This window comes from Papio anubis, chromosome 12 (assembly GCF_008728515.1).
Source record: "Papio anubis isolate 15944 chromosome 12, Panubis1.0, whole genome shotgun sequence".
NCBI lineage: Eukaryota > Metazoa > Chordata > Mammalia > Primates > Cercopithecidae > Papio > Papio anubis.
The window spans coordinates 104,353,986-104,378,633 of NC_044987.1; the positions used below are offsets into that span (position 1 = coordinate 104,353,986).

Here is a 24,648-nt window from a genome sequence, read left to right on the forward strand (position 1 = left end):
AAGAGTGGAACAGATTCAGTTCTATGGGCAAATCTCCTGGCGCCTTAAGAGTAACAGCACAGAAAGCCTGATTCCCAAGTGGACACACGCATGCTATCCCCTACTTGCCTGGAGCCAGGCTGCAGCCACAGGGAAGGCAGCACAGCGGCACAGGCCGGGGTTCCAAACTGTGCAGCTGCCCGACAGCCTGACTTGACACCACACCCCAGTGTCCCCAGACACAATCCTGGCTCCTTTGAAGGCCCATGTCAACGAACCCCTCCTCTTTCACCCGGGCCCCTGCAGCACATTTGTGCCTCGGTGCAACAACTCCACTGGAAAGTCATCTCTGTGGTGGGAGGTGTGAGCCTGGGAAGGGCCAGCGGGGGTGGGGCATGGGGTGTGGTGGGGCAGGACTGGGTGATCCACTCCAGTTCACAGTCTGACTCAACCTAGGTGCTCAGTACACAGGTGATGAACTGTAAGTGCTCAGCTGACCTGGACCCCGTGGCAGTGAGAAGAGAAGGCAGTCGCAGGTGTCAAGCCACCTCCCTGGGGCCACTTTCAGGGCAGTGTCTGATCAGCTGTGTGCAAGGAGGTTGGGGGCAGTGGGTGCTATTCTCCACACTGCAAGGCAGGGGGCCCGCTCATCTCTGGAGCCTCTGTTCTGTACCCATCAAACGGCAATGAGAACACCTGCCCCAACCCATAAGAGGGCAAACGCTAAAGTACTCTGGGAGGTGTGAACTGCTGCTCAGCTGCTCAGGGCGCTCTGATAGGAGTACAGGTGGGCAGTGGAGCCACCAGGAAGGGCACAGGAGCCCTCATCACATATTCCTCGCCTCAAACCTGTTTCTCCTCATTTGCTCAGAAAGTCTCCGAGTTTAAGACAGCACACTCCTTCTTAGGAAGTTGTCCTCTCTCCAAGCACAATCCCACCACCAGCCTCAAGGCCCCATGGGTCACAGAACTGTGCACATGCCAGCAGAGGGCCCCAGGTCCATGGTGTGGCTGTGCTCCTGACTCCAGACATCTGAGGCTTCCTTCCCCTCCCACCCAGATCCAAATCCCCAGTCAGTGCTCCTAGGTCCCAGAGAGAAGCCACCAAGCAGGCGACAAGGCAGGTCAGATCTCCCACCCCTGTCCACAAACCCCACCAGGCAAAGCCCCTCGCACACAACACAGACCATCAGCATCACACTGGGCCCATGGTTCCAGGCTCAGTTCAGTCATCCCTGGGTGACCCTGGGCCAGTCTCCTGCCTCCTCTGGCTGGCATTTAAGGAATCTTCTGGTGCAAACTTCTGCCACAAACACGGGAACAGCGTAAAGCTGACGCTTCAAAGTACTCAAACTTAGGCAGCAACACTGCCAAAAACTGAGCTGAAGACTTTGTCAGAGCCCTTTCTTCCATGGAGGCTGTTTAAACAACTGCTGGGACTGCATTGGGACAATTCTCACACCACCACTACAGGAGCCTGCTCTGAGAAGGTGTCACAGTCCTAGGTGGGGGACATTCTCCTCCTCCTCCCTAGGAATGCTGCCAGAAGCCTGGGGCCCAGGTCCTCCAGATACACTGGCAAGTGATCACCCCAAGGGGTCCCTGCATCCCAACAGCCTGGCCACACGCCATCCTCTAGAGCCCCCTGATGGAGGCCTAGGGGAAAAGGCGGGTCCTTCAGAGCTAGATGCATCCCAAACCCTGCAAACAGCAGCCTCCAGAAGTCTCCACCACTGGAGCTCCCATAGGCCCAACACACTCCCTTGTCTCCTTTCCAGAGGCCAGGCAAGACCCCCGGGACATCAGCAGAGCAGGGCTCACCTCATCCAGTTGGCTTTGGTCTCGTCTGAGCCATCTATGGACTTATAGCGGTTGTTCTTGTCCACAATCTGGAAGAAAGAGAAAGAGTCTAGGATGGGCCATTCTAGAGGGGTTCTCATGTCCCTGGGCTCCTTCCCAACCAGGGCCCAGGGCCTGGCCCCACCTGCTCCCTCCCCCTCCCCCTGAAATGTCACCACTGCTACATAACTGAAATGCAGGCTGGGTTCAGAATCCCTGCTACCTTCTCTCCACCCATTCCCATTCTTCTAGGGACACTGGGGATCCTATTCTCCTAGACCCACAAAGCCCTTCACAGGTGTTTTGAATTCCTGGGAGATGGGAAGCAGCTGGAACCATCTCTCTCCTCTGTCTTGATGGAATACACAGCAACATAGCTGACAAGGGGCCTTTCCACTGGCGTTGCTTTGCAACCACAAAGGCTAAAACAATCCTTCTCTCTTTACAGTTTCTGTGGGAGACAGAGGCCACTGCTGGATGACTGAACATATGTGATTTGAGAGGGTTCCTCCTCTCCCCAACCTCTAAATGTTCAAGAGCCTCAGGGTTTGAAGCTGGGCTGGTTTCTCTTTTATTTCATCATGACTCTTTAATCAGAGTTCAGCTGGGTATGAAATTCTAGGCTAAGTTTTATTTTCTTTCAGCACTCTGAAGATTGCTAAAAAGACTGCCATTGGCACAAAAGCAACAGCTGTCAGTCTAATGTTGTTCTTTTGTGGATAATCTGTCTGTGGTAAATTTTAAGACTTTCCTTTTACTCTTGACTTTCTGTAGTTTTGCTATATGGTTTTGAAGTGAAGATTTACTTTCCTGAAATTCTCCTTATTACTTGATGAACACCTTCCAACTCCAAGACTCGTATCTTTTTCAATTCTGGAAAATTCTCAGTCATTAGGCTTTTGAGTACAGCTTCTCAGTCATTTTCTCCATTCTCTTTCAGTAAAATTTCTGTTAAACATGTATGGCAAAAAAAATTAGCCAGGTGTGGTGGCTGGTGCCTGTAGTCCCAGCTACTCGGGAGGCTGAGGCAGGAGAATGATGTGAACCCAGAAGGCGGAGCTTGCAGTGAGCCGAGATCGTGCCACTGCACTCCAGCCTGGGCGACAGAGCAAGACTCCGTCTCAAAACAAAACAAAACAAAAACAAAAACAAAAACAAAAACAAACAAAAAACATGTATGGGAGTAACTCAATATATCCTCCATGTCTTTTAACTACTCTTCCATATTTTTCTCTTTATTATTCTGGGCACTCTCTGGAAAAATTTCTCAGAACTCTCTTCCAGTCCACTAATTATCTCTTCGGCTATGTCTAATCTAGGGTTTCTCTCATCTACTGAGGTTTTTCCAGCTTTCTTTGTTTTCTTTTTTAATGAGTACCTTTATTTTGATGAATATTTTTCATTCCCATAATTTTTAATTAGTTTTTTTCAGGTCCACACTTTTATACATCCTGCCTCTTTCTCTTTCATAATGACATGTTCCTTCTTTTTCCTTTCTAACAGCTTTATTGCGGCATCATTGACATATAATGTACAACTTGATAAGTTTTGACACATGAGCTAGATCAGGGTTGGTTCCCTGAAGACTTGGTGAAGCTAGATCAGGGTTGGTTCCCTGAAGACTTGGTGAAGCAGAGCCTGGGAGAACTCCCGGGAGATGGGAAACAAATGGATGGTCACCATGCCTAGACTCCTACCTAACCTGGTGCCATTCATAATCCTCCATTGTTCTCTTCAAAGCAGCAGAGAAGCCCTTTATCAATGTGAATCAGATCATGTCCCACACCAGCTCAAAATAGCATCCACTGCACTTACAATAAAACTCATATTTATGGCCACAGCCTTCATACCCTACAGGCCTGCCCCCCAACTTACCCTGGGCCTCTCACTCCCTTTTCACTTTTCTGCAGCCTTAATGCCCTGAGAGTGAGCCTTAACATTGGTTGGTTCCACCGCCTAGAGCCTCTTTTGTCTACCCTTAAAAATGACAATAATCATGAAATATTTCAAGCATTCAGAAATTATAAAGAATGCAGCTGACAATCCTGTGCCCATCAGCCAAAGCCAACAAAAATTAACACGAGTTATATTTGTCTCAGGCCTCTCTCTCCTTTTGCTTCAAGAAAATGCTGAGATGCAGTGGAAGACCCTCTCTGCCTCCAACTTCTTCTCTTTCCCTTCCTCCCTCCAAGAGTAACCACAATCCTGGAGATGGTGGGAAGCCTTCTCATTTTTATGACACAAGGACTTTTCAAAGAGCAACACACAAGACTGTTTGCATGTGTGTAAAGTTTACGGAAATGGCACCCAAGTGAACATACCTTTTTCAATTTTTTCCCACTAAGCTTTGAATATGTGGTCCCTTCTTAGCTTTGGGGTCTCAGATTATGTGAGCTCCACAGAAGAAGCCTTCCCTAGCCTTGACCCTAAAGGAAGTTCTTCCTGGCCTCACCTCAACCTCCATATCACTGGCCTATCATGGCATTATCTCTGTTACATCATCCTGTAACTTCCCTTAAGAGCCCTAATTGCAGTGAGCATTTTGTTGATATCTACTTGTCAATTTGGTAACTGACTGCCTCCCTGGCTAGACCGTAAACTAATGAGTGCAAAGCACGTGGCTGCCCTGATCACAATGGTGGCCCTGGTTCCTAACATAGGGAGGGCATGGCACATGGTGGAGTACTGATTGAATGAAAGAATGATTGGATGAAGAGCCTTTTAAGTAAAAGGCAAGTAAAGGGGAAAAAATTGGCTAAGTGTGATGCTCATACATGTATTCCGATCAAATTGGGAGGCTGAGGCCAGAGAACTGCTTGAGGCCAGGAGTTTGAGACCAGCCTGGGCAACATAGCAAGACCCTGTCTCTACAAAGAATTTTTACAAAAATTAGCCAAGTGTGGTAGTGCACGCCTGTGGTCTCAGATACTCAGGAGGCTGAGGCAGGAGGATTGCTTAAGCCCAAGAGTTTGAGGCTGCAGTAACCCATGATTGTGCCACTGTACACAAGCCTGGGTGACAAAGCAAGATCCTGTTTCTAAAAGAAAAGAAAAGAAAAGGAGAAAGAAAGAAGGAAAGAAGGAAGGAAGGAAACAAGAAAGGAAGGAAGGCAGGAAGGAAGAAAGAAGAAAAAATTATAAAATGTTAAGATTTTAGTAAAAATGAAATGAGTGCTATGCCAGAGCCAGCGTATACTGACTGGGAGCCAACTGTTAAATTTTCAGGAATTTTGCGAACCAGTTGTTAAACACAGTCATTATTGAAAAACTAAATGATATAAACTTACAATTCAATAAATGATATATTTTTAAAAGGCAATAAATATTCAAAACGTCACCACTTCCCAATTATTTTACTACATTTGACTGACGATTTTCTAGGCTCTTGAGGGTACTGGCCTCTACTGTAGCTGCAGAGTAGAAATACCATACAATAGTTGCAATTGCATATTTCTTCCCAATTGCACATTCACTGATTTCATGCAAGTAGTTTGAAATCAGCCATGGGGGGAGCATTTACACCATGGAAATTGGCACATAGCCTCACCGTCACCATCACCATCACCATCACCATCAGTTCTAAACACCTACCAGCACACCACTATGCATGTTTACATGAGCATAGAAAGTGTAGGAGATACATATCAAAATCTCAACTCTTGTTACTCTAGAGGGGAGGAAAGAGGGAAGCAGGGATGCTTTTGCTTAATTTGTCTATGAGACTACACTGCCTTTGTGTTTTAAAAATCTCAGAAAACTAAAAAGAGAAGACATGCAACTCAGGCTTCCCCTTCCATGGCAGTCTCCCCAAGTGATGCTCCAGTCTGCAGGGCCCTCCCCTGGAGTCTCAGAGAACCCTGGATTTTATCATAACACTACTCCCTCTACATTATCATTTCTGATTGCTCCCCTGTCTCCTGGGGGAAAACAGAAGCATCACTAGTTCCTACAGAGATGTAGTAGGAGCGCATGGAGGGTAGTAAGAGCCATGGAGCCAGAGGAATTGGCTAGAATTTCAGCTTCGCTGCACACAAGCTGAATGGCCTTGGACAGATATTTGCTGACCATGCCTCAGTTTCCTCATCTACAAAATTGGATAAAAACCAACCTTGTAGCACCGCTGTCATAATGGAAGTGTAAGACACTCAGTGAATGGTCACTGTTAGCATTGTGATCATAATTGGGATTATTAAGAGTTCAAATATTAGTTATTACTAATTTGGGGTGGTGGGAGGCCTGTAGGTCAACACTGAGTTGTAATCAGTCTTGGCAGTTTCATCTGGACACAGAGGCCTGGGCAAGAGTTGTGAAGGACATAGGAACTGCCTGAGACCTCTGTCTGCTGGATTCCGGTCTAGAGCTTTTCTGAGTTTTGGCTTATCTTTCCCACCAATCAGGATTTTCTCAAATCAAGCATTTATTCACTCATTCATTCATTCATTCATTCATTCAACCAACAAACATCATGGAGGGAGTGGGCACAGTGACAGGCTCTGGGGATAAAATGTTGACCCAGGCAGAGAGTGTCTTTGCTCTTAGAAAGCTCACAGCCTAGCGGGACCCAGAAGAGAGGTCACTGTGATATGGCATGGCCAGTACCATGGTGGGGAATTATGTGGGATTATGGGATCTCTGAGCTGGAGCCCTGGACCTGGGAAACTATTGAGGACCTTTTCTGGGGACATGGAATCTAAGCTGAGATCTTAGAGAAGAGAGAGATGGTGCTCTAGGCAGAGGGTGCAGGGCAGGCAGGATCTCGCAGGGCCTGTGGACCATGTTATATGCCACTGATGAGCCCAGGCCACCCTGAGTAGAGAGCAGGCTGTGGGCTTCCAGTTCTGGGACTGACATGGGTCCAGGAGTGACAGCAGGGCAGATGCTCAGGACCAGTCCCCAGAATGCTGGTCTCCCAGTGTCTTCCCTTGCCTTTTCCCTCAAGGTCAACTCCTTGGTCCCTCTGAACTCAGTACTTTGGACCAGCCCAGAAGCTCTGAGCATTGTGATATAAGGCCTTTGATAACCTGGCACCAGGCTGATAACCTAGGGAACCTGCATGGTGAGAGGCTCCCTTAGCCTGGAGAAGAAGAGGCCTGAGAAAGCAGAGCCATCATCATCAGATGTGGGAAGGACAACCATGTTGTGGGGACAGGATGGTTAGAACCCGCATGTATCTAGAGGGACGCAGGCCTGAACTCAGCACAAAAAGTGATGGTCTAACATGCAGAAGAGTCCTAAGATAGGACGAGCACCCTGTGAGGTGGTGAGCTTCTTGTTACTGGGAGTGTTCAACCAGGGGATGATTTGCTAGTAGGGAGGCTGAAAAAAGGACTTCCTCACTCAGTGGAAATCTGACCTAAATTACCTCAAAGTTCTGGCTAAAATGAAGATTGAGGGATGCTCAGAAAAGTAACATAAAAGCATGGAGTTTGACCCCCTGGGCCAAGCATGGTCCAGGTAGATCCACATGCTATTTCAGACCATGGTAATAATTAATAAAGAAAAATAAAAACAAAACCTCATTAACAGCTACCACTCATGGAGTACCTTCACTGTGTCAAGTATTTTGATAAACTATTAATTCTCACAGCTACTATGATTATCCTCCTTTTACAGATTGGAAAACTGAGGCTGAGGGCTGTTGGTAACTTGCCTGAGGCCACAAAGGAATTTTCCACGAGAAGCTGGAGTTTAAACTTGGGTCTCTGACAGTACAGTCCATGCTTTAACCACTTTGTAGAGCAATGGATGTTAGCCCCAAGATTTTCCTAATGACTCCATTAACCACCCTCAACCATTCCTGAAACCCAGAATCAACCAGGACTATTTTGGGCCCCTCTCTGAGCTTCCAGCTTCGCCTCTGAGCAAATCTGCTATCTGCAGGTTGGCCTTTTAATAGGGAAGAATGCTCTGCTTTGCAACAGAACGTCTGCCTGCCCCAATTGAAGATTCACTGTTGGGTGCCTCTAAATGGTGTCATGACCAGATGCTGCAGAGACGGATTTTCAAAAACCTGATTTGTTTGCAACTTTCCAGGAATTCATTGAATTCATAAAGCATTCTTAATTCTCAATCCTGCATTTCTTCATAGAGCAAAGTAGTTACAAAAATGACTGGTGAAGCCATTCACAGTTGATGAAGCACTTTGGCATACCTCAAATGCTCCTCCCCCAAGCCCCAGGAAGCAGATGGCATCACCTCTTTTCTCTAGCTACTCCCCAGCCCAACTGAAGACCTGAGAGATAACTTGAACTCTGGCCTCTGCTATGGCCACAGACATGGAGTGAAGAATACTCAAGCTAGACAAGGGCATCTGAGATTATCCAGGCACTAGGTTTCTAACCTGGTGTCTGGGTAAGGGGGCATCCCTTAAAATGTGTGCATTTTGTGAACATTGGCACGTGAGTATAACTTCCTAGGTGAATCAAGAAAGCTCAATAACCATGATTTAAACCATCTGCCCTAATTTAACTGATAAGGAAATGAGAACTTCCTTTTATTAATCCAAAACTTCCTTTTATTAATTATTATTATACTTTAAGTTCTAGGGTACATATGCACAATGTGCAGGTTTGTTACATATGTATACATGTGCCATGTTGGTGTGCTGCACCCGTTAACTCGTCATTTACATTAGGTATATCTCCTAATGCTATCCCTCCCTCCTCCCCCAACCCCATGACAGGCCTCGGTGTGTGATGTTCCCCACCCTGTGTTCAAGTGTTCTCATTGTTCAATTCCCACCTATAAGTGAGAACATGCAGTGTCTGGTTTTCTGTCCTTGTGATAGTTTGCTCAGAATGATGGTTTCCAGCTTAATCCATGTCCCTAAAAAGGACATGAACTCATCCTTTTTTCAAATTTCTTTTCTGTTTAGGCCACTTTATTGAGGTATGATTGGCATACAAAAAGCTGTATGTATTTAACATACCTAACTTGATGAGTTTGGAAATAAGTGTACACCTGTCAAACCATCACCACAAACTATGATATAAACATATCCATTACCTCCAAAATATTCCTCTGCTCTTATTATTATTATTGTGATAATACTTAACATAAGATCTACCCTTTTAGCAAATTTTAAAGTATGCAATACAGTAAACTATAGGCTTTATGCTGTACAGTAGATCTCTGGGACTTACTCGTCTTGCATAACTGAAACTTTATACCCTTGGACCAATACCTCCCTATTTCCTCTTTCCCAGCCACTGGAAACCACCATTCTGCTCTCTATCTCTATGAATTTGACCATTTCAGATTCCTCCTATAAGTGGTATCAGGTAGCATTTGTCCTGTGTCTGGCTTATTTCACTTAGCATAACATCCTCCAGGTTTACCCATGTTGTTGCAAATGGCAGAATTTCCTTCTTTTTAATGCTTAAAACGACTCTGGAGACCTGGTTAATGAGGCATGTTGACGAACAATCCTAAATTCCACATCCAGGTTTTATATACTTTGATTTCACCTCCCATCCTCAACCATCCCTGAAACCCACCTGACGATAACTGTAGATACTAAAGCTGGCTGTGATCTGCTCATCACATGCTAAGTACCAGGCATGCAACAAGCATTAGCATTTACAACAACTCATAGGGGTGTGTTCCGTTAGATTGTGCATCCTAATTTTATGGATAAAACCACTTGAGCTGTGAGAGAACAAGTGAGCAGCCCAAAGACACATTTCTCGCAAGTTGTAGAGCCAGGATCGGAATCCAGGGACAGAGCCTATAACCAACTCAGACAGCTCTTCCCTTCACAAGTCCCTCTTTTCTGCCTGTGAAAGGTGCCAGGACTATGGACTAGTCTCAGGACCAACCACCCACTATCCTGACCACACAGAGCCTCGCTCTCCTTGGTAAGGAGGCAGGCTCCTGGTGAAAGGCAGCAGCATTCTGAGTACCAGTTTGGGCCCTTGGGGAAGAACTAGAGAAGCAGCTGTCAAGCAGACTGGACTGAATCCCATCTCTTAGTTGTGCCTTTTTATGAATGGTCTTGGGCAAGGGTGAGAGAGAGATCTGGGAGTATCTGGATCAGGAGTTTGCTGCCTACCTAGGAGGCAGCAAAAATGTAAACTGGAATGAGCCACAGAGAAATCAGATAGAAACACACTTTAAGTATCATGCTGCAGATTGGAAGAGTCTTCCAAGTTAACCCGGCAGAAGAACGTAGTGAACAGGGCTGACATGAAAGGCACCCCATGGAGCTGTTGAGTACACAACCTGCACATCTATCACAGGTAGCTTTCCCCAAATAACCACTGAAATGAATAAGAGATAGGAAAAAAGCAGAGCAAAACTCTAATGCTTCATAATAAGGTATCACTTCACATCCACTAGGATGGCTAGAATAAAAAAGTCAGAGAAAAACAAGAGTTGACAAGAATATGGATAAATCAGAGCCCTCATATACAATTGGTGGGAAAGCAAAATTGATCAGCTGCTTTGGAAAACAGCCTGGAAGGTCTTCAAATGATGAAACCTTGAGTTACTATTCCACTCCTAGGTATTATGCCTGAAAGCAATAAAAACACGTGTCCGCATGGAAACTTGTACACAGATGTTTACAGCAGCATTATTCATAACAGCCAAAAGGCAGAGACTGCCATCAATGGATGAAGAGATCAACAAGATATGGAACATTATTAGGCCATAAAAGGGAATGATACGGCCTGGTGTAATGTCTCATGCCTGTAACCCCAGCACTTTGGAAGACTGAGGTGGGTGGATCACTTGAGGCTAGGAGTTCAAGACCAGGCTGGCCAACATGCAAAACCTCGTCTCCACTAAAATTAAAAAAAAAAAAAAAAATAATAATAATAATAAAAAGCTGGGCATAGTGGTGCACACCTGTAATCCCAGCTACTTGGGAGGCTGAGGCAGGAGTATTACTTGAACCTGGGAGGCAGAGGCTGTAGTGAGCCCAGATCGAGCTACTGTATTCCAGACTGGGTGACATGGAGAGACGCTGTCTCCGAAAAAAAAAAAGGTGGGGCGGTGGGGGGGTGGGAATGATACATGCTGCCACACAGATGAACCTTGAAAACATGAAGCGAAGTGAAAGAATCTTGTCACAAAGACCACATATGACATAATCTCATTTATATGAAAGGCCAGAATAGAAAAATCTATAGGGTCAGAAAGTAGATTAGTGGTTACCTAGGGATGGGTGAGGGTGATGGGTTGAAGATGTGGGTTAGGGGGATTGGAAGAGGGGAACGACAGCCAGAGGATACAGGATTTGATGAAATTGACTGTGATGATGGTTGCACACATCCGTGAATATAGTCAAAATCATTGAATCATACATTTTAAATCGGTGAATTATGTAGTATGTGAATTATATCTCAATAAAGCTGTTAAAAAATAAAATCTGCCAAAGGTTCATTGTTATCAATCAAACAAGGAGAAGGGAATGATCATACGTCCTACATATCCTATGCTTGAACACTGATCCCTAAAGAAACAGGTTTCCATGTGAGTGGGAAGACCAGCAATGGGATGCCAGGAAGGCATTCTAGATATTAACATCTGAGGCCTGGATATGATAAATTGGAGATCTAGTTAAAAGTCCTGACCCCATAAATGACCTGTATAACCTTAGATAAGCAACATGGCCTTTTAAGGTCCAGTTTCCCAATCTTTAAAAAGAAGATAATAACTATCCCACAGTACTGTTATGAGATATACAAATCATTTAGTACTCAGGGAGCAGCAGCTATTATTGCTGCTACTATTATTGTTGTTATTGTTGCTCATCAACCCTAACTAGCATCTTCTGAGGACCCACTGGGGTCTGGAGTGCTGAATTAGGTTCAGAGACCATAGTTCAACAAGACCTCTCCTTGGGGAATTTTCAAACACCAAGAAACCCCAAATCCTCTGTGGCAAAGCCAGGAAGTTTACTAAACATGAGTGTCTCTCAAACTAGGGTCTTTGGATATATTCTCAGGATCTGAATGTTCTCTCTAAGAATTTTTAATTCCATGTTTTCATTTAAAAAAATCAATATGCGGGAATCCTCATGAGATTTCTGCACCCGCAAGAGGACTGCATTTATGGCTGAGATGGCATCCGTGTCAGATTGAATCCCTGGCCCCAGCTCTTCAGCCGTCCCTATCACCTTTTGCCACATGATTCTGAACTAGACTGTTTAACAGGCATCCTGCACTTCTTTGCTCCTTGACCTTATGTTCAACCATGAAATTGATGTGGCCAATGAGATATTAGCAAACATGATATAAGCAAAGTCTTGAAATGTAGAAAAGCTTCCCCAGAGAGCCCCTGCTCCTTCAGCTGGGGCCCAGAGCAGACATGATCCCAGTGTCTGGAGCAGACCTGGCTCCAGAGAGAGGAGCCAAGCTCCCCCAGCAGCTGGAGGCTGGGCAGCCCAGCAAGCCCAGCTACATCAGCCAAACTGCAGCCAATCAGCAGATACACAAGTAGAAATGAGGAACTGCAGCTGACCAGCCCATACGTGAGCAAGAGTAAATGATTGTTGTTCTATGTCAGGGCTTAGCAAACTATGGCCTGCAGGCTAATTCCAGCCCACCACCTGTTTCTGCATGGCCCACCAGGCTAAGAATGATTTTCAAATGGTTGAAAATAAATCAAGAGAAAAAACAATATTTCGTGATGTGAAAATTATATGGAACTTAAACTTCAGTATATATAAATAAACTTTTATTGGAATATGGCACACCTATGGCTGCCTTTGCACTATGATGGCAGAATTGAGTCATTGAGACAGACACTGTATAGCTTGTTTTACCCCAACAGTTGACCATACACCCCAATTATGACTACTTGCTATGAGCCAACAAAAAAAGAACAGATATAAACTTAACATGTAAATGTTGCACTCCGGCAAAGAAAAGGCCAAGACACATCACGGCAGTTGCAATAACAAAAGATAGATGGGTGTGATGGCACACTCCTGTGATCCCAGCTACTCTGGAGGCTGAGGCAGGAGGATGGCTTGAGCCCAGGAGTTTGAGGTTATAGTGAGCTATGATCTTGCCATTGCACCCAGCCTGGGCAATAGAGTAAGTTCCCACTTCTAAATACATACATACATACATACATACATACATACATACAAGATTTCCCAGTGTTTCAAATAGAGACAAACAGTAGGAAAGTAAAGATATCACACTGCACACAAAAGTACAGGCATTCCAAACTCCAAAGACGATTGCTGTGTCTCAGTAATCACTACAATATTCGCCTTATAAATAGCAATTTTGTTCAAGTGACACATCATCAACTATCCTATTAGAATGATTTTGTTAATGTGTATTATGTTGAAGTTTTTGTAGTTCATTTTATATGTGTAAACTTGTTTTGGCTTTATAGTTGTTTAAAAGTTATAAGTACAAGATACTTTGTGTTTACCAAGCTATATGTTTATACCTTTTTAAGTACATTAAAATGAAATTAATGTAACATTAAGACTCCAGGAACATTAAAAATCACCTGAACTTAACACTGTTCAGGTGTGAGAAACACAGCTACAGTAGAATGAACTGGAGAGCCAAGAAATAGAGGAGGTCAGGTTAGGAGCTGGTCTTACTGGAAATACTATACAGGTTCAGAATAATTTTTCATGTTCTACTTTTGCTCTGGTACAATAGATTTACAGACTTGGCTCCAGCCAAAACTGGTTCACGAGCATATTACATTTTCCTGGGGAAATAATTTGGTTTGGTTTGTGATTGAATAACTAAACTACCAGCATTTATAAAACAGCTACACAAGCTGAGCCCATTTAATGCTTCTGATATTCAGAATCTTTGGATTGAGGTATTAATTTTTACTCCTGGAAAAGCTGATATTGAATCAATAGTGTTTTATGATCCATTGCATCTGAGAACACAAGAAAAGTGACTTTTACTTTAGTCTCATCTTCCACTTTTCCTTCTAAGCACACTCGGTACCTCTGTTATACCCTAATATTAATACCATCCCCACCTGACTGTTACGTGTGTGCCCCAGGGCCTTTGTAAATTCCATGACTACTGCTATGCTGCATTCCCTCAGTTTCTGACATGGTAGGACATTTGCATCAACTCATCCATCCCTCCCTCAAAATCTAGTGTGGCTAATGAGAACACATGGACACAGGGAGGGGAACATCACACATGGGGACCTGTTGGGGGATAGGAGGTGAGGGGAGGGAGAGCATTAGGACAAATACCTAATGCATGGGAGGCTTAAAACCTAGATGATGGGTTGATAGGTACAGCAAACTACCATGGCACATGTATACCTATGTAATAAACCTGCAGGTTCTGTATCCCAGAACTCAAAATAAAATAATAATAATAGCAATAATAATGATAAAACCTAGTTCAGCTTAGAAGCAAGGACACCCCAGTAGCAATTGCACACCTACCATTCAGAGATTTGGGCTCCTAAACACCGTTTCCCAAAAAGGAATCACAACTCCTACGAGAGACAGTGGGAATATCTTTGTGCCAGAAAGTAAGGAAAAAGTGCTAAAATAATGATGGGGATGTGTCGAAAGAACAAGGAGCCACTTTGAAAGCATTCCCACTGGTCAAATCTAGGGCAATTTAAACATCAAAATGAATAATGACAGACATGGACTCCAACACATTAAATAAAAAAAAGAATTCATGTTCATACGAATAGCTAAAAATAGCTTTAAATGAGGATTGAGGGGGGGTGAAGGTTGAGCACTATTTTTTTAAACAGAAGAATGTCAATAAATGTAGAAGAGAAAAAAATAGAAAAATCATTTTAACCATGAATAATAATTGATACAGGCAAGACTCATCAATAGTTGTTAAAACCATTGAGTAAAAGATAAGACAGACTGCCACGAGGTGCCTCCTGATGGCAGGCTGTGAGAAAGACCTAATACTGCCTGTGCCAAAAAGCTGTAATCTGAATCCACCATGAAGAAACAATCAGACAAATCTAAACTGTAGAACATTATGCAAACAACTAGCCTGAACTTTTCAAAAGTATCAATATCGTAAAAAGAAAAAACAATACAGGGGAGACTTTTCTAGAATAAAGGAGACTAATGAAATGTGATAATTAAATGCAATGTGTGATACCTGCACGGGTCCTGGATGGGGAAAAAACCACAAAGAATGTTACTAATGGCAATTGGGGAAATCTGAATATGAACTATAGCTGAGGCAGTATTGTATCCATGCTAAATTTCTTGGGTGGAATCATTATATGGTGGTTAAATAGCTCAGGGGTCAGCCAACTATGGCTGTAGGTCAAATCCAGCCCCCACCATCTGTTTTTATACAGCCTGCAAGCTAAGAACGGTGTTACCTTTTTTTATGACTAAAAAATGTGTTTTTATATAATTTCATTTCTATAACTTTCAAATTTCATTTGAAATAATATGAAATTCAAATTTCAGTGTTCACATAGAGTTTTATTGAAACATAGCAACACCCATTCATTCATGTATCATCTATGACTGCTTTTGCAGTGCAATGGCAGAGCGGAGTAGTTATGACAGAGGCTGCACAGTCCATAAAGCCTAAAGTATTTACCAGGTAGCCTTTAAAAAAAATGTTTGTTCACCCTGGTATAGGAGAACACCTTGCTCTTAGGAATTTGGCTGAAGTGTTTAGAGGTAAAGTGTCATGATGGCTCTGTAACTATATCTCAAACAGTTCAGAAAAAAAAAAAAAGAACATGTGGCCGGGTGCGGTGGCTCATGCCTGTAATCCCAGCACTTTGGGCAGCTGAGGTGGGCAGATTGCCTGAGCTCAGGAGTTCGCGACCAGCCTGGGCAACATGATGAAACATCATCTCTACTAAAATACAAAAAATTAACCAGGCTTGGTGGTGTGTACCTGTAGTCCCAGCTACTTGGGAGGCCGAGGCAGTAAAATTGCTTGAACCTGGGAGTTGGAGGTTGCAGTGAGCCGAGATTACACCACTGCACTCCAGCCTGGGTGACAGAGTGAGACTCCATCTCAAAGAAAAAAAGAAAGAAAAAAAAAGTGTGTGTGTGTGTGTGTGTGTGTGTGTGTGTGTGTAGAGACAGAGATAAAGCAATGGGTATAAAGTGTTAGCAATAGGTGAATCTAGAGGCAGGTATGAGGGTATTCATTACACTATTCTTGCAACTTTTCAACCGAGTTTGCAACTTTCATAATAAAGAGTAGAAATTAACAAGCAAGCATGAAAAGCACCTGCTCATGCATGCTCACATTGCACATCTACCCTGTCTCAAATGCCCCTTTTCTTTCTTCTTGGACAAACCTGTTACTCCTCATTTCTCTGAGCGTCCCCAAACTTGGTAATACCTGCCTGTCCCCACCACATGTCATGGCACTGCAACTGTCTGCTTATTTCATCTAGCCAAGCACTCAGGGTCTCTCAGGTGCTATTCTGGAGGATGTGCCATGAGCTCTGGCACATCCAATTTCAAGTCTTGAAAGAAATCATCACTTTACTATAAAAGCTGAAATGGGAAACACTAAAACACCATTTCACATCTGCTTCTCCCCAGAATGGTAACAGCCTGGCAGGTGGGGAGGCTGCCTGGCATGAAGTGGACAATTCCATCACACAGTGTCCTCTTTATCAGCGCCCAGAAGGGCGGACCTCCTCAGGAGCTCCCTGGTCCTTTTCACATTATGGACAGAACGTGCCAGCTACTTTCCCAGTGGCTGCCAGATTTGGAGCCTGTATAGCTAAAAGTACAGATAGAGGTCATTATATTATACATTTTCAGCTTCATTCCTGGTTCCATTTAGGGTCTCCACCCTTCTTTTTCTTTCTTCTTTCTCTCTCCCAGTTTTAATATGCTATTGTGGTATATTTTATGTATACTGCTAGGCTACCCTAAATCCCTTCTGGAAGAGGCAACGGTCTGAGTGAAAAACTTACATAGCAATCCTGTGCTGGCAGCCAGGTGCAGTGGCTCAAGCCTGTAATCCCAGCAATTTGGGAGGCTGAGGCGGGAGGATCACTAGAGATCGGGAGTTCAAGACCAGCCTGGCCAACATGGAGAAACCCCGTCTCTACTCAAAATACAAAACTAGTCATACGTGGTGGTGCATGCCTGTAATCACAGCTACTCAGGAGGCTGAGGCAGGAGAATTGCTTGAACCCGGGAGGCAGAGGTTGTGGTGAGCTGAGATCACACCACTGCATTCCAGCCTGGGCAACCAGAGCGAAACTCCATCTCAAACAAACAAACAAACAAACAAACAAAATCCTATGTTGGCTTCCTCTGTCTTCTGCCTCTTTACCAAACCACATGGCTGCACAGTACCCCCAGATGCCTTGTGCCAGCAGCATGGTTCCTGGCCTGCAGTGTCTGAGCGTAGCCTGGGTGATCTTGGCAATGAATTACAGCATTTATAATTTCCAATGGGATGAAAACGCAGAGGAAGGGGCATGTCTTTCCTAGACAGGCAGAGGTGAGTGTCCAACTCCTGACAAGTCAGCCAGGCCATGAAGGAGAGTTGTGGAGTGGAAATGGCCATTCGGTCCATCATGACCCAGGTCCAGGCCTTGTACCACTTTGCCCACAGTCAGGCCAGCTTTCCTCCAGGTGAAGCAAAGACAAAGAGGGAACTTGTGATGGGCAGGAAGAATGAGTAGAATAGAGTCTACTAAGGCAAGGAGGCAAGAAGAGGCGTGCTAAGTAAGGGAGGCTAGAGGGCCAAGAGGCGGAATGGGAGGGTGGGTTCTGGAGTCAGACTGCACAGGTTTGAACCCCAGCTCAGTGACTCACCAGCTGTTTAGCTTTGTGCAGAATGACTCATCCTCTCCAGGCCTCAGTTTTCTCAGCTGTGCAATGGATGGAATAATACCTATGTCACAGGAGCGTTGTTAGGATCAGATGAGATTATGCTACAAAGCACTGAGCACAGACCCAGACACACAGTAAGTGCTCAATAAACATTAACAGCTATGCTTGTCATGACCACCACCATCATTTGTACAGAGTAGAGTGTATGTACTGAGGGAGTGTGGAAGGAAATGTGTTGTGCTGAATGGGGGCCAGAGCTTCTGCAGGCAGGCAGAAGATGATATACAGTATGGATGATGATATACAGTCCAAAGAAGATGATATACAGTATGGCTTTGGGACAGGACTTCACAAATGAGGGCAGTTTATTTAGGATGTGGGGCTTCCAGATCCTGGTCCAAAAATCAGCACCACTGTTCACCCCACCTTCCCCGTCCTCTCCCACCATTCAGCCCACCCATCACCTGAGTAGGCAGAGCCATTCTTCATGCCTGCTTTTCCCCAGTGGAGACCCAAACACCCATGCCCAACACACACATACACACACACACAACTTTCCTTGAGCCACTTTAAGCATCTGGTGGCTCTAGGCCTTCAATGTCTCTCACCTCTTGGGTTCCTAAAGGTTAAAGCCTCCATATGGTCTTGCAGCCTCTAACCACTCCCTCCCTGTGCCCATTTGCTGGCTGCTGGCTGCAGTTAAGGACCTAGGAAGAAACTTCAGAGGGAATAACCTCCAGGCCACCAGTCCCACTGCCTGAACTGGGGCCACGCCTACTCTTGACTGGTAGAGCTAGTCTAGAACCAGGTTGCAAACTCTAGGGCCTTCTATTCCTCCTTTCCTCTCACCATAGACCTGTGCCAGGCAGTCAACCTGGGAAAGTTCGTCTGCTTTAAAGATTCTCAACTTTCCACAGCTGGGCTGTCCCAAGGTACAGACTCTAGCAGCAGCAGAAAGGGATCCTAACAGCCATTCCCTGGGCACGGTCCTAAATTTTTTCTCCTGCAATTTTCCAATAGGCTGTGAAGCCATAGGCTTCCTCTGTTGAACTTCTATCCATCCTTCAAGACAAGATCCATCTCCAATCTGCAGCACTGTGGTTACCAAGCAATACTCTGCCTCGTATTACTTGGTTGGGAACAAACTTCCTCCCCTCCTATCCACCATGGCCCCTGCCCTCATAACTGAACCACAAACTCCATGAGAACAGAGAGCAAACCTCATGCATTCCCATTATCCCTAGAGCTCAGGACCTAGTGCTCTCAAGTTGCTCTGTTTATGTAAGGTTGGGTTGAATCTGAACACATAATAAAAACAGGCTCAGGGTAGCTATTAACTGTTCCACCCCATTAGCAATGTTTCCCAATAAGGGAAGTCCTCACATGGTGGCATGATGGAGGGACACTATCTTTGAAGGAACCCAAGGTCTACTGTGGACCAGCTATGGGAGTCCTGTGTTTCCTCATCAGAACAAGAGGGGTAGCAACCCCCACCCTATGGACTGTTTCGAGGAAGAGTATGAGATGCCAGAGGTGTCCAGTATGCACCTGGCATATAATAATTGCTCAGTGGGCAACCAGACTTTTAAAACAAGCCATGCACCCTTGCTGGTTCCCTCTCCTCACCTCCCACTCACGCCTTAATCCGCGGCAATCTGGCTTCCGCTCGTGAGACAGCTCCTGCTAAGGGGGCTAAGGAGACTTCTTACTGTCTCCTCCTACTGCTCCACGCCTTCTCAACTCCTCTCCCTCCAATGATTCCTTAAACTCATATTCCAAAGCAAATGCCTCTTCTCTCCTCCCCAAGCACCTTTCCTATAGGCAATGCCCTCCCTTCTCCGGGCTTCAGCTGCATGAATTTATATACTTAGTTTTCCCCGTCATCCCAGCGTCTCTCTACTGCAGAGCCACACACACCAGAGTGCTCTGGACAGCTCCCCTGAGCACCTCATGGGCACCGGGAACTCTCCTCATTCCAAGCAGAACTCACCTTCTCTGATCTCCTCAATTTCAGGCCACCTCACTCCACTTCCCTGCACATTTTAGCAGATGTCCCCGCACAAACACAAAAGCCTCCTATATGAGTTTCCTGTTGCTCCTGTAATAAATTGCCAATAAACTGCCAAAACCACAGTGGCTTAAAACAACATACATGTATTACCTTATAGTTCCAAAAGTCAGAAATCCTAAAATCGAGGTGTTGGCAGGGCCACATTCTTTCGGGAAGCTCTGAGAATGAATGTGTTTCTTTGCCTTTTCTGGCTTCGAGAAGCTGCCTGCATCCCTTGACTCCTGGCTCCTTCCTCTATCTTGAAGGCCAGCAGAGCAGCATCCTCCAATCTCTTTCTCTCTGACTCTGAGCCTCCCACGTCCCTCTTATTAAGGTGCCTGTGATTACACTGGGCCCACTTAATAATCCAAGATCATCGCTCCCATCTCAAGATCCTTAACTTAATCACATCTGCAAAAAATCCCTTCTGCCATGAAGATAATACATTTACGAGTTCTAGGGATTAGGACAGGGACATTTTTGGGGGGCCATTATGTGGCCCACTATACCTAACTACCTCTATCTGCTCTAATCCTCTGCGCTAACCCTGTAAGGACAGGAATGATGCTGATCCACTCCCTTTTTTTGTCCAGTGTCTCCATGTGAACCCTGTGAGATGATGTAAAAGGTTAGGGATCATGCCTTATCTCTACTCTACACTCAAGCACTTCGGCAGAACCCCTCCCGTTGGCTTTTTGAGGATGCTAGTCTTTCTAAGTCTGTTCAGACTTGACCACACACCCCCAACCTCACTCTTACCTTTCTCCTCACTTCCGATCTTATCTGTAACCAAACTTCTAGGAAATGACTACGCCTGGTCACCTCCATGCTAATCAGGTTCCACCCCCATCACTCTCCAGCAGGGTTTCTAAAGATAACTCTTCGTTATGAGGGACTATTCTGTCCATTGTAAAATGTTTACAGTAATCCTGGTCTCCAACTGCTAGATGCCAGCAGCTTACCCCTACGCTGAGCTGTGACAACCACAAGGTCTCCAGACACTGCCCAATGTCCAGGGACAGGAGGCAGGGCTGCAAAATCGACTCAGGTTCAGACCCACTGCTTTCTATAATAGCTCTTGCTAAAGTTGCCGATGGCTTCCCTGAGAGTAAATCCACGGGACACTTTTCAGTCTTTCTGGTTGGTTTCTCAGCAGCACTTGGCACTGTCAGCCATTGTGGCCTGGAGAACCTCTCTTCTCCCCTGACTTCCAGGTCACCCACTCTCCTGGTTTCCCTCCTACCTCTCTGGCTGCAAACCTTCTGTCTCCTTTGCAGGATCAAGCTCCCCTTCTAGACCATGAACTGCTAAAATCCCTCAAAGCTTGGTCACAGGCCTTTCCACCTCTCACTCAGCACATTCTCCCCAGGTTCTGTGCCCCACACCCACTCCCCCACTGACCACCCATGCACAGGTGACTCACTAAGCAACATCTCCAAGCCTCCTCTCCAAGCTTAAGACCCATATATCCAACTGCCTTCTTGACATCACCACTTGGATATCTTGTTACTCCAAACTCAACAAGTCCCAAACCCAAATCATTTTTCTCTTAACCCAGTCTCCTTCCAGCCTCCTCCATTTCTCAGAGAAAGACACCATTAACAACCTGTTGGGAGACTGCAGATGTCCTTGATACCTCCTGCTCCCTTCCTTAAGCCAGTTAGTCTATGTCTAAGTCAGAGCTCTCCTCTCTGATACAGTTCACAAAGCAGTTCATTTGGCTCCATGTCTGTGCTGCAACCCTAGCGCAGTCTTCCACCATTGCCGACTACAGAACTCCCACACGCTCTACCTGGGGAAAGGGGTGTGGGTACCCATTCTTGACCAGCGCCCCTGAGCTCAATCAGTTCTCCAGGCTGCAGCCAAAATCATCTTTTCAAAACACAAATGTGACCAAGTCACTCCTGCTCCCCTTCTACATTCTTAAAAGGACAGAAGTCCTAATTTGGTCCACTGGGTCCTACATGATCATGTCTCCATCATCTCCTCCACGCCCCTGTGTGTACTGCACTCCAGGCACACTGACATTCATCCAGTAGCTCAGATGTACCATGCTCTCCTGCCACAGGGCCTTTGCTCTTGCTGTTCAAAGCATCTCGAGGCACCTGTCCAATCTTCACCTGGTAGGCATTCACCTTCAGTCACAGCTCAACTAGCAGTAAGCCTTCTCCAACCTCCACCCATATTACTTCCCTGGTTGTTCACTTTCTCCCAGCCTCGCTGTTTCTCCATCACCCTCAGAGTTATAATTTGACATGGATTTGTTTTAGTATTTGATTAATTCCATCTTCCCCACAGAGAACTCCATGAAGGCAGGATTTACCTGATTGTCTTATCTGACCCACCACTGTATTTACAGGGCCAGCACCGTGTCTGGCACAAAGGAGATACTCAACAAGTGTTTTTGTAGTGAATGAGGATCTTCTTACCCTCTAGAATGTTTTTTCTCTATTATCCCACACTCCCCGATCTCTGTCCACTAGCTCAAGCTTGATTCCTTAAAGTTGCTTTGGTAATCCTTCCTCCTCATACCCTTGAAAACCCTTCTTGCTCATCTTTGCAACCCATCTATTGATAGTACCTTGTGTTGAAACTGACATCACACGTGTACCTGCTTGTTCAATGCCTGTCTTCCCACCAGACCATCTGCTCCCTGAGGACAGGAACCATGTCTGTCTTGTTGAAGGGTTTACCCCCGGCACCTAGCCCAGAGCCTGATATTACTGGTTTGGAAGTGGGAAGTCATGCTCTGCATTCCCAAAGGCCAGCTCCGAGTCACCCACTCTGGAAGATCCATTGGTTCAATACCGCCCAATGGTTAACCAGACACACACTGCCCTGAGTTCTGCTTGGTGATTTCCTGATCTTCTGACTACTGCCATGTGGGTGCTCTCAGCATTGCCCTTGGACACCAAGTGTTGCAGCCACTGAGCCAGGGCCAGGGGACAGCAAGATCCAACATCGACAGGTCCAGAAGGGATGGTAGAAAAGCTCTGGGGCCAAGCTGGGCCAGTATGGCTCCCCCTGGTGGTTTCCTTCCATGTTCCTTGGCAACCTCTCCCATGAGTAGCCCAGGGCACACTCACCAGCCAGGAGAAGAAGCCAGCTGATTTGTCCTGGGTGGAGATCTGCCCCTCGTAGGGGCCAAAGATGTGGCCCTTGGGGATGACCTCGTTGATACATCGCACGTCACTCTCTCCGCTAGTGTCCTTGACCACCTCCATGCCCTGTGGGATGGTGAGCGCTGCCCGGTCTGGGATGCCCACGGGCACCGGTGTGTCAGACACAAACACTGGGGGGCCATGGTTTGGGCATTCATCCACGAAGTACTCCTGGCAGGACTCACAGACTGGAGGGATGGCAAGAGAAGGGAGGGCCTCAGTTGTTGCAGGAAGGTAAGATCCCCATGGGGAAGGCAGAGGGGCTGACAGGAGGCCTACCCGTGGACAGACAGCTGCAGACCCCAGGTTCATCAGTAGCAATAACCCATACTCTCCCTGGGGACTCTAAGAACAGGCCTGCCTATGTCAAGGAGGCCAGCAGCTCCCTTTGTCTCAAGTTTTAAAAAACTGGAAGAAAGAGCATGGCTTTGGAGTCCAAGTGCAACCGTATTCCTTTGGGTTGGAGGACCTCAGGCGGGATAATTAACCCTCACCAAGATTCAGTGTGCTATCTGGAAAATGGGGCCAACAATAGCCACTTGGATGGCTAACGATGATGACTAACCAAGGCCTGGACCTGGGCCTGGTATATGGCAGGTGAGGACCTATCATAGTAGCATTGCTGCAAATTCTCTAGCCCGGAATGGGGCAATGGGGGTGAAGGGAGGAGCAGCCCAGAGCCCCAAGCTCCACTTACACCAGAAGTCCACTTGCTGGAAGCTTTTAGGCATGATGAGGTCACGCTTCCCCTTCAGTTTCTTAGGCTCAACTTCCATGGCCGAGGAGTCCGGTCTCCTAGAGCTGGCCAGGGCAGAGGCCCGAAAAGAAAGTAAAGAAGTCATCAGAGAGTGAGAGCCCAATGAGGACAAAAGTTAGGGACCTGGCCAGGAGACCGAGAAGATGTGGGGTGGGCAGAGGAGTCCCAGCTGTTCTGCTGTTCAGTGCAGGAGTGGTGGAAAAACTGGAGGATTGAGATGCGAGCACAGACCTCCCTAGGCCACTGCTTGAATTTTTCTAGAGCCTGCACCCAGGAGCTGCCGGCAGCAGGGTGAGGGAAGGTGGGCAAGGAGTGAGAACGTTTCCCAGGGCTCCCAACCAACCCAGCCCAGGCACCTTCCACTCCCACTTCTCTCTCTCCAGTTCCCACACAAGGGCCTCACCAGGGCTGGCCATACTCCTGGTCTCGGAGTGGTGAGCAGACCTCCGTCTTCACCACCGTCACCATATCCCCCACGGCTGCATTGGTCTGGGCCAAGCACTCCTTCATGTTCTCGGTCATTCTGTCCTGGGACGCAGGAGGTGGGACCAGCACAGGAAGAGGATCAAAGAAACAGGGGAAGAAGGGTGAGTGGCGGAGAGGGCAAGTGGGGGTCTTGCGGAGTCTGGTTACCCTCCCTGCCATCCCCAGAGGAAGCGCTTGAGAACACAGACAACAAAAACAGCTGTAGCCCCGCCAAGAGGAAATGCCATTTCTATCCCGGGCTGGTCCTGGGGACGACTGGAGCCACCAGCCCCATGGGGTCAGGGGCCTAGGGCAGCCCAGGCCAGGAGGCCGCACTGGGAAGCACAGCCTGGACCCCCAGACCAAAGGGCAAAGGGCAGGAGGATCCCATAGGAGCCTGGGCGCAAAACTGCAAAGGGGAGAAGGGAGGGAACAACTCAAGCCCAACTGGGGCCAAGGGGTAGTGGGCGGACTGAATGGGCCCTCAGAGCCTGGCAGGGCAGCCCCTCACCCTGGAACTGTCGGGAGCGCAGCCAGGCCCCTTTGTCAGCTCAGAGCAGGTACAGGCAGGGCCTGGGGGCGCTGGCGAGGGCCAGCCAGGGCGCCAGCCCCACCCCACTCTCTCTAGGGGACACTCCCTA

General features: G+C 46.5%; 1 protein-coding gene across 6 annotated transcripts in view; it reads right to left on the reverse strand.

Moving 5' to 3' along the window:
- The window catches only part of PRDM11 (PR/SET domain 11), an 89,084-nt gene that overhangs the window by 28,511 nt on the left and 35,925 nt on the right, over window positions 1-24,648 (reverse strand). For 3 of the 6 annotated variants that reach the window (XM_021925854.2, XM_021925853.2, XM_021925852.2), the window contains exons 2-5: window positions 23,946-24,070; window positions 23,483-23,586; window positions 22,711-22,973; window positions 1,801-1,868 (exon numbers count right to left, since the gene is read on the reverse strand). In XM_021925854.2, the coding sequence (XP_021781546.1) occupies window positions 1,801-1,868; window positions 22,711-22,973; window positions 23,483-23,586; window positions 23,946-24,064 (554 nt within the window). In that variant the 5' untranslated portion in view covers window positions 24,065-24,070. The other 3 variants (XM_021925851.2, XM_021925855.2, XM_009186240.4) reach the window with 3 other exon arrangements.